Source organism: Rana temporaria, chromosome 6 (genome assembly GCF_905171775.1).
Source record: "Rana temporaria chromosome 6, aRanTem1.1, whole genome shotgun sequence".
Lineage (NCBI taxonomy): Eukaryota > Metazoa > Chordata > Amphibia > Anura > Ranidae > Rana > Rana temporaria.
This window is the reverse complement of record NC_053494.1, coordinates 78,201,586-78,217,855: the sequence shown is the minus strand read 5'-3', so window position 1 is coordinate 78,217,855 and position 16,270 is coordinate 78,201,586. Positions and strand designations below refer to the sequence as shown.

Genomic DNA, 16,270 nt, shown 5'->3' with positions numbered 1-16,270 from the left:
TAATTTAATCAGTAATCAGCCACCAGTCTCCCACACAATTTCGTCATCAGCTTGGGCTAAGCCCCATACTCCCTGACGACACCCAGGTCATAATAAGACGAAAACATTCAATAAAGATAAAAACAAATGGACTTATTATAGCCCTCAATCAGTTTTACAATAGATTCACCAGTCACGGACCTACCTTGGCTTCCACTACTCTGATTCCTTCGAGTAACAAAAACATTCCTTTGAATCATCTTCATCCAGCAGATGATCCTGCTCCCTATACCATTAACGTTCACATGGAACATGTAGCCCAGGAATCATCCAATTCCAGTGCTCCTGTCTCCATTGATACATCCATCCTTTCCATCAGCGTCTCCACACCATTTTTTTTAGTACCCAGTCCTCCTCCGGCCCCAGCCCCGGGAAAAAGAAAACTCACAGAAGAGGTTGTAGAGGAGGACGAACAAAACGATTACTCAAAAATGCAGAAATACCAAAAACTATAAAAATCTTCAATCTCGTCTCATAGCCTCTCCGCAGCTGACACCTCTCTTCTCAGTCGTGGTCTCAGCTTTGCACCTATCAACAAACCCAATCCCTTTCTCCTTTTTAAGGATCTAAATTACTACATACAGAACCTCACTTTAAAGCGGAGGTTCACCTTTAAAAACAAGTTTCTACCTTGCCATTCAGCATACTAGCGTCAGCTAAAGTATGCCTTTATTTTTTATTTTTTTTGCGCCATACTCACAGTTTAATCCCCTAGTTAAATTTCAGACACCCGCAGGGAATGGGGCATTCCTATGCAGAGGGGAACATGATTGACGGCCAGCTATGGCGCGTCACGCTTCCCGAAAATAGCCGGAGTATGGACTCGGCTCTTCACGGCGCTATACGGCGCCTGCGCAGAAACTAGGAGCTGACTGCGCAGGCGCCGTGAAGAGCCAAGTCCTATTTCGGCTATTTTCGGGAAGCGTGACGCGCCATAGCTGGCCGTCAATCATGTTCCCCTCTGCCTAGGAACGCCTAAGGGATTAAACTGAGTACGGCGCCCAAAAAAATAAAGGCATACTGTAGCTCACGCTAGTATGCTGGATGGCATCGTAGAATTTTTTTTTTAGGGTGAACCCCCGCTTTAAAGAGACACTACCACATCAAAACAAGAAAAGGATAAACTCAATATCACCACTTCCCCCACATTGTCCGTTCCTGATCCATTTGAATTTTCTACTGATTCACTTGAACATAGTGTCAATAGCCGGGATTCAGATACATTGGCGCATATTTACGCGGGCGTAGCATATTTTTTTTACACTACGCCGGCGCAGCGCGGAGAGGCATGCAGTGTATTCATAAAGTCATTACTCCCCAAGATGCGCCAGCGTAACATATTTTCGAAGGCGTAGGCCAGCGTAAGTGGGCGTCACCCCATGCAAATGATGGTCCGAGCATGTCGCAGTTTTTTACGTTGGGCGTATCTTAAACGGCGCCCGGCGTAACCCCTAAGATACGCCGGCCCACCGCCTACGCCCAGTGCATAAATACGCCCAGACATGCGCCCGTTGAGCGCAAAAGTACACCAGCATTTTTGGTGTTAGTACTTTTGTATTTTGAGACATGTCTGCACCAGTGACTGGGAAAGAGAGGAGGAAGAACATTTTTAGCCCTGAGGAGAAGGCAATTATCATCGATGCCATCTCCAAGTATGACGCGTGCCTCCATGGGGCAGAGAGTGGCACGACCAGCAAGGTCCAGAAGGATGAGATCCTGCAGGAGATCACAGCGCAGGTGAATGCCCTTGGCGTGGAGGTTAGGACCTCAAGGGACATTTCAAAAAAAATTTATGATCTGCGTCGTTTGGTCCGAGTGAAGGTGGCCAAGATGAGGAGGCACGCCAGGGGCACAGGAGGTGGACCAGCCACTAAGATCACCCTCACTCCTGAGGAGCAGGGGATTGCCCGATACCTGGAGAAGGAGCAGGTGGAGGGCCTGGAGGGCTATAACTCCATTGACCAGGCCTTGAGGACAGGTAAGTGTGTTTTATCTCCTATCTGGTGTGTAGCATGTGAGGGGGTGGAAGGGAACATGTGACAAGTGTGTGGGTCCACCAACATGTGAATGCTTTGTGTCATCCACAGATGTGCTGGAGGGAGCTGGGCCGTCGTCGCCAGAGGAGAGTGCCCACACCTCTCCACTAGAGGAAGTGGAGGAGGAGCACGGTACTCTGGATGATGTTGTGTACTTCGTGGAGGATCCCACCATCCCTTCACCCTCCCAAACCTCCTCTCCCATCAGGGATATCCCCTCAAGGGCCTCCTTCCCCATCAGGGATATCCCCTCAAGGGCCTCCTCCCCCATCAGGGATATTCCCTCAAGGGCCTCCTCCCCTATCAGGGATATCCCCTCAAGGGCCTCCTCCACCATCAGGGGTAGCTTCTCAAGGGCCTCCCCATACAGCCGGCCCCAAGCCTCTCCTGCCCCCAGGAAGGCTACCCGCAAAACCAGGGGTGATCCGGATGCCTTGGAGGAGAATTTGGCGAGGGACCAGGCCCGGCAGAACCGCCATATGGGTACTTTAGTGGGTGACCTGCACCGTGTGGCAGAGAGCCTGGCCTCCTCGGCCCAGACCCAGGCTGCCTGCACCTTGGCTGTCCAGCAGGCCCTCACACAGCAGGCTGATCAGTCTACCTCCATCACTGACAGCCTGCAGGATGTCAGTGCGAACTGCACAGCTATTGTCACCTGTCTTGGGGAGCTGCAGGCCATGACATCAGGCCTTGTGACAGAGGTTAGGAGCCTGGCAGTGGCTGTCCAGGCAAATACAGCTGCCATGCAGGTGGAGGAGGGGAGGCAGACAAGGCGCCACCAGCGCAACACCACCACCCGCCAGCTGCGGATGCAGGCGGAGACCAATGCTGTCCTCAACCGCATTGCCCTGGCATTGGAGGGCAGGCAGCCAGCCAGGGAGAGACCAGGGGATCCTCCTCAAGATGCCCCACCCCACCTGAGGCTCCCCCCAGGTAACTGAGGCCCAGGAGCCGTGGCACCATGCCTGGCACACGACAGGGCAAATGATTGCCTTTTTTTTAAACTCAGGTTATGAGTTTATTTATGTTTTTTTTTTACTCGGGTTATGAGTTTATTTTTATTTTTTTTATACTCAGGTTATGAGTTTATTTATGTTTTTTTTATACTCAGGTTATGAGTTTATTTATGTTTTTTTATACTCCGGTTATGAGTTTATTTATGTTTTTTTTATACTCAGGTTATGAGTTTTTTTTATGTTTTTTTTATACTCAGGTTATGGGTTTTTTTATACTCAGGTTATGAGTTTTTTTAATGTTTTTTTATACTCAGGTTATGAGTTTTTTTTTTTTTATACTCAGGTTATGAGTTTTTTTTAAGTTTGTAGTGTATGCACACGGTCAGTAGTGCAGGCTACAGTGTGACTGGTGTGTGAATGTGGGGGTGACACTCCTGCCAGCAAAGGGGTGTCACCCTGGGTCGTCGGGGAGAAGTTATCCCCACGACCGTGTGAATGTGGTATGAATGGACAGCGACACCATTTGGGCCTTGGCGTGGCTGCTCCCAAGTCCTGCATGGAGGACTTGGGCTAATCCAATGTGAGGTGGATGTGGTGTGTGTGAGCTAGGGACCACAGTGGTGTGCATGCGTGCATTGTCCGTGTGCCATGAAGAATTTGTGTGATTAACGTAAAAAAATGCGCTCCACGAGGCAACTCCTGACTGCTCTTCCCTCAGCAGACTGGGTGGCCTCGGTTAGGGGGGGACTGTGTGGCTCGGGGGTCAGGTCATCACATATGTCAATCTCCAGGCCCTTTCTCATGGCGTAGTTGTGCAGCAAGCAACATGCACCGATGATCTGACACACAAAGTTTGGGGAATACAACAGGGTCCCCCTGGACTTATCCAGGCATCGGAAATGGGACTTCAGGATGCCAAATGTGCGCTCCACCACTGCACGGGTACGTATGTGTGCAGCACTGTATTTTTTTCTCTCCTCTGGTTTGGGGATTCCGGTATGAAGTCAGGAGATGGGGCCCAAGTGCATATGCAGAGTCACCTGGAAGGGAAAAGACAGGAGGATGTTAGTCGTGCTTGTGCCCCTCGTGATGTCTGCATCATGGGGTCGGACAGTCATGCCTGACTCCCATGTCACTCACCAACCAGCCAGCTGTCCCTGTACACATTCTGTTCGAATTCTGTTGGGATGTTGCTTTGATGGTATATGTAGCTGTCGTGGCTGGCCCCTGGGTGTTTGGCACGGACGTGCCATATGAGGCATTGGGCATCGGCCATCACCTGTACGTTGATGGAATGCCAATGCTTCCGATTGCGGTATATGTGCTCTGTGGCATGGGGGGGGTCGTAGTGCCACATGTGTGCAATCAATGGACCCCACGGTGCATGGGAATCCTGCAATTCTGACAAAATCCTGCATTGCCTTCTGCCGCAGATGTTCATGGGTGGGTTTGATGATGTGGTGGGACATGCGTGTGAGGATTGCGGGGACAACCTGGTGCACACATCTGCTCATGGTGGATTGTGACATCCCAGACATGACTCCACTTGTACGCTAAAAAGATCCACTTGCAAGGAAATGCAGTGTTGCCAGTACCTTGACCAGTGGCTGCACTGCATGTACGCGTTGTGTCTGGCTGGTGATATCATGCAGGGCTGTGGCTATTTCCAGGATGGCATCAGGGCTGAATCTGAAGATGCGATACACCTCCGATTCCCCCATGCCAAAGACGTTCATGCGCGTTCGGTATATCCTCTCCCATGCCCTCCTACGTGCCTGTAGACGCAGTAGTGCTATGACCACCGCTGCCCCTGGCATGTTGGCATACAGATGTGTTGTCCTGCAAGTGTGGTTGCTCAGCTCGTCCGTAACGGTGCTGCTGTAGCTGCTCTCCAGCTGACTTGTGCATGTCTGTTGCTGAGTTACCCCTGCTTTATGAGGGGTAACTTTAGGCCGGACGTACAACTTACGCGCACCGCACATAGCCTGCGCCGGGCGCACGTACGTTTCTGAATCGCCAGATCTCCCTCATTTGCATATTTAAATAGAAAATCAATGGGAGCGCCAGATGCGTCCAGCGTAAATATGCACCCACGATACGCCGGCGTAGGAAAGTTACGTCGGTCGGAAGAAGCCTATATTCTGGCGTATCTAGTTTCGTGGGTACAGCGCATAGATACAACGGCGCATCCGTGCACTTACACGGCGTAACAGTAGATACGTCGGCGTAAGTTCTTTCTGAATCCCGGCCAATATGTTCAATGAGGAGAATCTCTTTAGACTCAACATTCTGCAACATCCCCTCCGATCATTCACTCATCATTGAGGGCAAAATCGATTTTCTTCCCGACACAATCCAAAGGCCCTTACCTAGAGAGCTTCTACAGAGTGGTCTATGCGGATTTAGTCAAATTATGTAATTCTACATCTATGTCCAAACACAACAATCTGTCACCATTAGAAATTAAAGCCCTAGATTTACTCATACATGCTGACAACCAATATATTTATTTTCAAAAAAGATTAAAAAAAAAAAAAAAAAATGTTCCCCCCAAAAAAAATTTGGGCAAAAATACCTACGTTTTGATGTATAAATTGTGTATGACAAGTAGATCTTGTGGGTGTGAGAAATTTATAGAGAAGAAACAAAGATATTTTTTTTAAAACTCTGTGCTGTAGCGATGACATCATCCACTCTAACCAGCCCCATAGACACTCTGTTTAATCGATAACATTTCCTGAAAAGATCACTAAACTTAAACAGATTTTTCATAAAAACTGTAAAAGATATCAAACTGAAAAAATATAGCAGGATAGCTGAATATTTTGTGAACATTTTAAAGTTTGTTTGGCGTCTATAGATGAAAGTATGAAGGAGCTGAAACTTTTGGTAGCGGAAGAAGATTTTAAGGATTTGAAGCATGCTCTCATTGACTTCAATGTTAACATTTTTTAAAAAAAGCCTAAAAAAGTATAAATAGTAGAAAAAAAGTTGAAGTCCAATCATTAGGTGAAAGAGCTGAACATTTTAAAAGTTGAATGGTCTAAATAGCTGAAAGTATGCAGAAGTTACGCAGAGACAAAAAATGAACGGAATAATTGTGGAACAGACTCCCTCCAGAGGTGGTTCTGGCCAGCTCAGTAGATTGCTTAAAGAAAGGCCTGGATACTTACCTAAATGTACAGAATATAACTGAGTACTAAGATTTGTAGGTAAAGTTGATCCAGGGTAAATCCGATTGCCTCTCGGGGGATCAGGAAGGAATTTTTTCCCCTGCTGTAGCAAATTGGATCATGCTCTGCTGGGGTTTTTTGCCTTCCTCTGGATCAACTGTGGGTATGGAGTTGGGTGTATAGGATTTTACTGTGTTTTTTATTTTTTGTGGTTGAACTGGATGGACTTGTGTCTTTTTTCAACCTGGCTAACTATGTAATAATACAATTAAAATTAAAACGAGAAAATGCATTTCCTGCAGAAAATGCGTGGGAATGCTGAATAGCTGAATTGCTAATTTCACACCAAAGCCATTCACCATAACCACTACACTATCTCTAGGACATACAAGCAGTGTTCCTTCAGTACTTATAAAGCCTCTCTTTGATCATTAATCCCCACACCTAATGATTTTGAGAACCCTTCAAACAAGCCTTAATAAATCCACAACAGTACATGCTATTGAAACAGTGACCTCACCGTTAGAGACACACAGCCTTTGTGAACGTATTGGTATAAAATGTATGTTGATTAACTCAAAATGTGGGCATGTCAGCGATTTAAAAAATAAGTTCTCTGTGCATTTCGCTGGGAAATCGGAAATTTTTTATACAGGACAGTCAATGGAAGAAAGTGTAGAACTCTTGTCATTTGGAAGCTCAACCAGCCAAAAGTAAAAAGTGAATTACTAAACTGAGCACATTGCCTGAAACTAGACAAAAATACCTAAGTTTTGATGTATAAATTGTGTATGACAAGCAGATCTTGTGGGCGTGAGAGCAATTTGTTTCTTCTCTATAAAGATAATGTTTTTAAAGTTCTATGCTGTAGCGATGACATCATCCACTCTAACCAGCCCCATAGACACTCTGTTTAATCACTAAAATTTCCTGAAAAGATGACTAAACTTAAACAGCTTTTTTCACAAAAACTGTAAAAGATATTGCCGGATAGCTGAATATTTTGTGAACATTTTAAAGTTTGTTTGGCATCTGTAGGTGAAAGTATGTAGGAGCTGAAATTTTTAATAGCGTTAGAAGATTTTAAGGATTTGAAGCATGCTCTCAATGTTAAAAAAAGTGTCAAAAAGCTTAATATTTAAAAAAGTATAAATAGTAGAAAAAAAGGTAACATCGCGGCCGCCAGGCACACGCATCGGCATCTCAGCGATGCGCCGAGCACAGTTTTTCCCCGCTGCGCGCCCCCATATTATATAATAATATCCATGATTTCATCAGGACACAGTCGATGAATAATAAATAATATGAATAATTATTACTACCATTAATTGTTATTTTCAGAACTCCCTGTACCCAGAGGGGCTATTCATGTACAATATACCAAGGTGACACTGTGGGGATAGAACAGACACGTCTCTTTATAATCAGGTACATGTTTGTATATTTATATATGTATATACACACACAAGTAATAATAACTATGTTCCAATATTTTTTACCACCTGGCCACTTCATGTGAACCAGAGGAGAATATGAATATACTGGACCGGATCTTGGCCACCTCACTTGACACAGCATCCATGGTGAGATTGTCTTGAATGATGGTTATATATTGGCAGATGGATGTACTCTTATCTATATAACTGTAAATAATAATATATTTTCCAAGTATAAAAATACTAATGTTTATATTTTTTTGTTTTTGTGACATATCCCATATACATTGTTCAATAAATTATGTGCCTATGTATGGCTCCTGAGGAAGCGGACATCAAGTAACCGCGAAACATGCAACATGTAGAGTTTATATACACTGCACAATATTTGATGTTTTGTATACATCATTGCTAATACAATGTTAACTAGAAAAGATACAATTTCTGGGGAAATTGTGTGACGTGTTCTTGCCTTCACCAATACTCCTGACTGGAGACAGTGCCCCTGGAGATGTAAATGTGATCCAACAGTGAGTCGATTCCATTTCGATCCATTGCCCCATCAAAAACTGCCCCATCCTATTGCACCATCCTATTGCCCCATCAAAACTGCTCTGTCAAAAACTGCCCCCATCAACCATGGTTGATGGGGCTATGGATGGCTGCTATGGATGGTTGCTATGGATGGTTGCTATGGACTGGTTTGCTTGCTATGGACTGGTTGCTATGGATTGCTTTCTATGGACTGGTTGCTATGGACTGGTTGCTATAGAGGGTTGCTCTGGACTGGTTGCTATGGACTGGCTGTTATGGAGGGTTGCTATGTACTGGTTGCTATGGACTGGTTGCTATAGATGGTTGCTATGGACTGGTTGCCATGGATGGTTGCTATGGATTGCTTTCTATGGATGGTTGCTATGGACTGGTTGCTATAGACTGGCTGTTATGGAGGGTTGCTATAGATGGTTGCTATGGACTGGTTGCTATAGATGGTTGCTATGGACTGGTTGCTATGGACTGGTTGCTATGGACTGGTTGCTTTCTATGGACTGGTTGCTTTCTATGGACTGGTTGCTATGGAGGGTTGCTATGAACTGGTTGCTATGGAGGCTTGCTATGGACTGATTGCTTGCTATGGACTGGCTGTTATGGAGGGTTGCTATGGACTGGTTGCTATGAATTGGTTTCTATGGACTGGTTGCTATTGACTGTTTCTATGGACTGGTTGCTATGGATGGTTGCTATATGCAGAGTATGCTAGCATGCAGAAGTTACGCCGAGCCAACAAAACAGAGCCAAATCCCCTCAGTGTTGTGTGGGAGAAGCTGGAATTCACCTCACAGCTGTGTGGAAGGAGCCATAATACCCCTCACAGCTTTCTGTGATGAGCTATAATTCACCTTAGCATTTTCTAGGAAACCAATGTTTATATGCAGGCTCTAAGCACAGACCAGTTTTTTGCCCCTTTTGAATACTTGTCATTTTTCAAACGGTTGTATTTTAAAAACTATAGCTACAATTCTGGGGAAATTGTGTGACGTGTTCTTGCCTCCACCAATACTCCTGACTGGAGACATTGCCCCTGGAGATGTAAATGTGATCCAACAGTGAGTCGATCCATTTCGATCCATTGCTCCATCAAAAACTGCCCCTATCAAAAACTGCCCCATCCTATTGCACCATCCTATTGCTCCATCAAAACTGCTCTGTCAAAAACTGCCCCCATCAACCATGGTTGATGGGGGCTATGGACGGTTGCTATGGATGGTTGCTATGGACTGGTTGCTATGGAGGGTTTCTATGGACTGGTTGCTATGGACGGTTTCTATGGACTGGTTGCTTGCTATGGACTGGTTGCTATAGATGGTTGCTATGGACTGGTTGCTATGGATTGCTTTCTATGGACTGGTTGCTGTGGACTGGTTGCTGTGGTCTGGTTGCGATGGTCTGGTTGCGATGGACTGGTTACTATGGACTGGTTACTATGGAGGGTTGCTATGGATTGGTTTCTTTGGACTGGTTGCTATTGACAGTTTCTATGGACTGGTTGTTATGGATGGTTGCTATATGCAGAGTATGCTAGCATGCAGAAGTTACGCAGAGTCAACAAAAACAGAGCCAAATCTCCTCAGCGTTGTGTAGGAGGAGCTGGAATTTACCTCACAGCTGTATGGGAGGAGCCATAATACCCCTCACAGCTTTCTGTGAGGAGTTATAATGCATCTCAGCTTTTCCCAGGAAACCAATGTTTATATGCAGGCTCTAAGCAAAGACCAGTTTTTTGCCCCTTTTGAATACTTGTCATTCTTCGAACGGTTCTTCAAAACTATAAATCGTACAGCAAAAAGCTTTATATTATGGACTGGTGCAGTCATCCCTGCTGCTTGTGCACCTTTTTCTTCCACACTTTTCCCTTCCCTGTTATGGCTTCATTATCTGATTAGAGCCTAGAATATTGCACCTTTTCACAATATTCTAATTCACTGAGATTGTGAATTTGGGGTTTTCATGAGCTGTAAGCCATTTAATGCACCGAGGATTACACTGCAGTGGATTTGAAATTGTTTGCGTTGTTCATACCCCTTGGTGCGAGGTGTAGCGAGGGTATTGATTTTCTAATATAAACTTTTAACGCTTTATACTATATTTGTTTCCCCTTTTGCTCTTTTATGCAATGTCTGAATAGGCTATGTGAGAGGATTGCTGGCTAAACAACAAAGGAGGAACACCAGAACCACTTTGAACCCCATTATAATAACGTGCTGTACAGGTGAAACTCCAAAAATTTGAATATCATGCAAAATGTCATTTATTTCACTAATGCAACTTAAAAGGTGAAACTAATATATGAGATAGACTCATTAAATGCAAAGCAAGATTGTTCAAGCCGTGATTTGGCACAATTGTGATGATTATGGCTTACAGCTCCAAATTCACAATCTCAGAAAATTAGAATATTGTGAAAAGGTGCAATATTCTAGGCTCAAAGTGTCCCACTCTAATCAGATAATGAAGCCATAACACCTGCAAAGAGATCCTGAGCCTTTAAATGGTCTCTCAGTTTGGTTCAGTAGGAATCACAATCATGGGAAAGACTGCTGACCTGACAGTTGTGCAGAAAACCATCATTGACACATAAGGAGGGAAAGCCTCAAAAGGTAATTGCAAAAGTTGGATGTTCCCAAAGTGCTGTATCAAAGCACATTAATAAAAAGTTATGTGGAAGGGAAAAGTGTGGAAGAAAAAGGTGCACAAGCAGCAGGGATGACCGCAGCCTGGAGAGGATCGTCAGGAAAAGGCCATTCAAAAGTGTTGGGGACTTTCACAAGGAGTGGACTGAGGCTGGAGTCAGTGCATCATGAGCCACCACACAGAGACGGATCATGTACATGGGCTTCAAATGTGGTATTCCTCTTGTCAAGCCACTTCTGAAGTACAAACAATGTAAGAACCTGGGCTTAAAAATAAAAACAGACCTGGTCTGTTGCTCAGTGGTCCAAAGTCCTCTTTTCTGATGAGCGCAAATTTTGCATTTCATTTAAAATCCAAGGACCCAGAGTATGGAGGAAGAATGGAGAGGCACACACTGCAAGATGCTTGAAGTCCAGTGTGAAGTTTCCACAGTCTGTATTGATTTGGGAAGCCATGTCATCTGCTGGTGTTGGTCCACTGTGCTTTATTAAAGAAACACTAAAGGTTCGTTTTTTATTAAAACAATTTATTGCTGTAAGCAAGAGCATTTAAATATCACTTACCTCGTTTTTCCTTTTGACCTCCAAAATACAGTAATCCAGGTTTGAAAATGCCATTTCCTGTCTCTCCTCTTCTTGCTTTCCACCAGCATCTGAGCTGTTTTGCATGGTGGAAAGCAGAATGTGCTCACCCCCTCCCTATGACTACAGCCCTGCGTGAAGATGCTCTCTTATCCCTCACAGGCATGGAGGCTAAGCCTAATGGGAACTGTAGTTCCCATTAGGTCGTGATGTAGCAAGAATGAATGCGCACCACAAACCAGGAAGTCAGTGAAAATAACGATTCAGGAGTGCTGGAGGTGAATAAAACAACTCGATTTCAACAGGTATCAAACTAGTTATAATGCAAAACATTACTTTTTACTTTATCAGCTACTGTCAGACTTTAATTTAAGAGGAAAATATTTTTGTCTTTACAACTCCTTTAAGTCCAGGGTCAACGCAGCCTTCTACCAGGAGATTTTGAAGCACTTCATGCTTCCTTCCGCAGACGAGCTCTATGGGGATGCTGACTTCATTTTTCAGCAAGACTTGGCACCACACTGCCAAAAGCACCAAAACCTGGTTCAATGACCGTGGGATTACTGTCCTTGATTGGCCAGCAAACTCGCCAAACCTGAACTCCATAGAGGATCTATGGGGCATTGCCAAGAGAAAGATGAGAGACATGAGACCGAACAATGCAGAAGAGCTGAAGGCCGCTATTGAAGCATCCCAGTCTTCCATAACACCTCAGCAGTGCCACAGGCTAATAGCTTCCATGCCACGCCGCATTGAGGCAGTAATTGATGCAAAAGGGGCCCAAACCAAATACTGCGTACATATGCATGCTTATACTTTTCAGAGGTCCAATATTGTTCTATGTACAATCCTTGTTTTATTGATTGCATGTAATATTCAAATTTTCTGAGATTGTGGATTTGGGGTTTTCATGAGATGTAAGCTATAATCATCACAATTATGACAAATCATGGCTTGAACTCTCTTGCTTTGCATGTAATGATTCTACCTCATATATTAGTTTCACCTTTTGAGTTGCATTAATGAAATAAATGAACTTTTGCATGATATTCTCATTTTTCGAGTTTCACCTGTACATGACCTACCTGTAATGGGTTGTCATGGAAATCTGGTGAGTTCTCTGGTATGACAAAGATGGTGGAACACTGGAGAAAATTGTTGGAAGTTTGGGAACACATTGTATATTGTTTGTACAGCACAGTGCCACTTTAAAAGTTAAGAAGAACGCTTAGAAACTGTTCATGAACTCTTTGACACAGCACTATAGCACTTTTTTGTATATTGTATATGCACAGTACAGCACTGTGGCACTTTTCTATGCGTTTTAAAGATTAACTGGAAACCTTTTAAAGCAAATGTAATACTTTACAAATAATAAAAACAAGAAATATTGTAAGGTAAAACTACAACATATGAATAGGAAATGACTGCATGTTGACCATATATAGTTATAATACTTATTGGTATGAGGAGTGATGTCACAGTAATAATAATACAGTACCTGATGGGCTCTGAACTGTTGAGGGAGTTGATATGAGACTGGTAGTGACTGAATCACAAGGCCCAGTGCTTCCGCTGGAGCTGCTGCTTGAAGAAAGTGATGGGGAAGGTGCTGGCGATGCACTGTGCTGGTTTATGCACTGAGCTACAGCAAACCCTGTAGAAAATAAATTGCAGATTTCTTTTGTTTTGCTAGATGACGTTCAATGCCATAAACTAGAATTCATTTAATCTTACAGTATGTTATAACAGAAATTGACTACTGGAAATGATCTTGACATGGCTGCAATTAGAACGAAAATAAGTTACAATGAATGTTTTCTGTTAAAGTGGTTATAAAACCTAATTTTATTTTACCTTAATACCTTCCTTGCATTAAGGTAAAATAAATGTAGGCATCAGTATCCCCCCCCTCATCCTTCCTTTTCCTTACTGAGCCCCCATTCGATCTAGCGCTGGGCCCACCTACAGCTCTTCTCTTCCCTCACTTCCTGGTCTCACTGCTTTTGGAGGGGCGGGGGGAGCCATTGGTTTCTGCTGCTGTCAGTCAAAGCTACTGACAAGGTAGCACAGGGCAGACCCGAGTTCCCCGCACAAGTGCCCCCAAAGAAAGCGGCTTTCTATGGGGGTACTCACCGGAGAGGAAGAGCCAGGAGAGCTGGTGGGGGACCCAAGAAGAGGAGGTCCATAATGTTTGTAACCCAAAAGCATGAGAACGAATAATGCATATATTGTACACTGCGGAAGCAGCAATCCACCACCTCAATAAAATACACTCCCTTTATTTGGAATTTACATCAAAATCAATTCTCATACAATAAGGACAGGATACAATGACATCTGAAATGCTTTTGGAATGCTTATAGAAACAGAAGACCTTCTTGGAACAATCTTTGTTGGAGGAAAAGGATTTTTAGCTAAACAGGATATTATCTACAAAAAACAAACGTGTAAACATTTTTTTTTTTTTATAAAAAATAAATAAAAATCATACTAAGGCCATTTTCACACAGGCAGCACCATGGGACAGAATCCACTTGTTCAGCGGGGGGATCGGTCTGCTAATCCCCCGCGGCTGACAGGTCTGATTCTGCTCCACTGTGCAGAGCGGACACAGACACATTCCCACTCTCCTCTATAGGGAGATTGGGTGAAAATGGACTGCCTGTCCATTTTCATTCGATCCGTCAGACAGATGGAAAATAGAACCTCCAACCTTCTGTTTTAGCCTGTGATAGCGGCGGGTGTCGGTGGTCCTGTCCCTGTCCAGATGGCAGCTCACTTCCTCGTAGAATGATAATAGGTTGGTTTGAGAAGGGCGACCTTTCGTAAACCCATACTTATTACTGCTAATGATGTAGATTAGGCATTTGTGGGGCACTGTATCAAATTCTTTAGTAAAATCCAGATACACCACATCCACCGGCATACCTTTGTCCAGATGGCAGCTCACTTCCTCGTTGAATGTTAATAGGCTGGTTTGGCAAGAGCAACTATTCGTAAACCGTGCTGATTACTACCAACCATAATATATAATTTTATATCATTTTAGTTCGACTAAGAGTAGTATTTAGTCCAACACCTAGAGTTACGCACCTCATCCCAGGAAGTAATTGATTCAAAAGAAGGTGAGAGTATGTAAAGGGACTATAGCGGTGCTTAGTCACATAATAATGGAAACCGAACAAAGGTATATAAATAAGTATACAAAATATCTTTATTATACATGGAAGCTAAAAAGAGTAACAGATCACAAAAAGTCGTTATTGCTCCAAGATGGTGGTTGCTCCAATATGGTGGTTGCATAGAGGCTTTCTAAAGATTGAATGATCATATGTTATCCTGACATGTTTCGCCTCAAGGCTTCATTAGGGGATATATGCATCAACCATAGATTAGAGAGAAAGATATACAAAAAAAAGGCATAAAAGAATAAGTCAGAAATAAATCAACATTAAAAAAAAGAAAATGCACTTTTGTTAACAGGATTCACCAAAAGAACAGAGAGACTCACCGCCTCAAGGCCCTATCCTCCCCCAAAAAAAGGAAGACAAGGGAGAGAGAGAAGGGGCAACCATAATGCGGGAAGCGCCATGAGCAAGGGGCACTAAATGGCCATAGTGAGCACCCAAAACCTGGTTAACAAAAAAAAAAGAAATAATAAAGTAGAACATACAGTAAATCTGTTTATATAATAATCAGAAAAACTTAAAATTTGCACAAATGGCAATCAGCAAAGAGTTGCAGTTCCTGATTCAGATACTTCCTAAAAACAGATAGATTCAAAGCTTAAAGATGAGTAAAGAGGGGCGTCTGAATAAAAGGTCCAATAGACACAATCATTTCTGAAACAAGAATAAGTAACGTTAAGCTCAAGCCCAAACACTATAGAAACAATGGCACAGTGTCATACAACGGTGAGTTTGATAATAGAAAAATGAAAAAAATTGCAGGGTACTTTAAAGAAAACTATAAGTGCATTTATGAATTAGTTTAAAATAGCAGCTCTGTGCGAATGAGCACATCAGACCAAAGTCTAATTAGATCTAGTGAGGAATGAGCAAGTGTAGAGAAAGAGGTAGGGGTCTGGGATAAAAATCCCAGAGCTGTCAATTTTAGTGACAATTCCAAGGAATACATAACCTACAGGGAGCCGCTTAATAAAACACTATCTATCACATAAAAAAAGGTGAACAGATGGTAACGATTCTTACCTCAAAAAACAAAAGAAAGTAGACAACAGGTCACCCCCAATCTCAAGATGTTGTGCTGCTTGAGAGACCGACTTAAGTGTGCTCACCATTCGTCCGGCGTCTGATGTCACCGGCCTATTGCAGACATGATGGCGCCACTGCGCATGCGCCGGAGCCCAGGAGAGCTTAACAAAACTCCAAAGACCAGAGGGCCGAGCAGGAGGAGGGCAAAGCCAATGGTGCATGTGAAAGGCGTGGAAGAAACCAATCACAACACCGGATCGCTGCCCATCCCCCAGCACCAACCACAACGGTGCATCGCCAAAGGAGTAAAGAAGAAAAACACAGGCAGTGGCCTGTGTTAGGGTCCTAATGGACACCAAACAGAATGGAACCATCCATTTGAGAGGGAAAAAAGGGGGAACCAGAGCAAAATGGTGGATTGGAACGGGTACTGACTGGGGTGGATAACCTCTCAACACACTGGGTGTCCATATGGCCGCAAATTCACACCCCCAAAAAGCCAGGGCACCCCGCACAGTAGGACTAATGATAATATTTTCATCAGCAAATTCCTGGATATTATCCCTTATCTCCTCAAATAGTTTACATACTACCGACATTAGACTGACAGGCCTATAATTCCCAGGAATAGATCTCTGCC

General features: G+C 43.7%; 1 protein-coding gene across 13 annotated transcripts in view; it reads right to left on the bottom strand.

The window, feature by feature from the left end:
• CLEC16A (C-type lectin domain containing 16A) overlaps window positions 1-16,270 on the bottom strand; it is a 1,403,906-nt gene that overhangs the window by 186,024 nt on the left and 1,201,612 nt on the right. For all 13 annotated transcript variants that reach the window (XM_040358542.1, XM_040358539.1, XM_040358533.1 and 10 more), the window contains one exon: window positions 12,915-13,070. In XM_040358542.1, coding sequence (XP_040214476.1) covers window positions 12,915-13,070 — 156 coding nt within the window. The remainder of the gene's footprint in view (window positions 1-12,914; window positions 13,071-16,270) is intronic.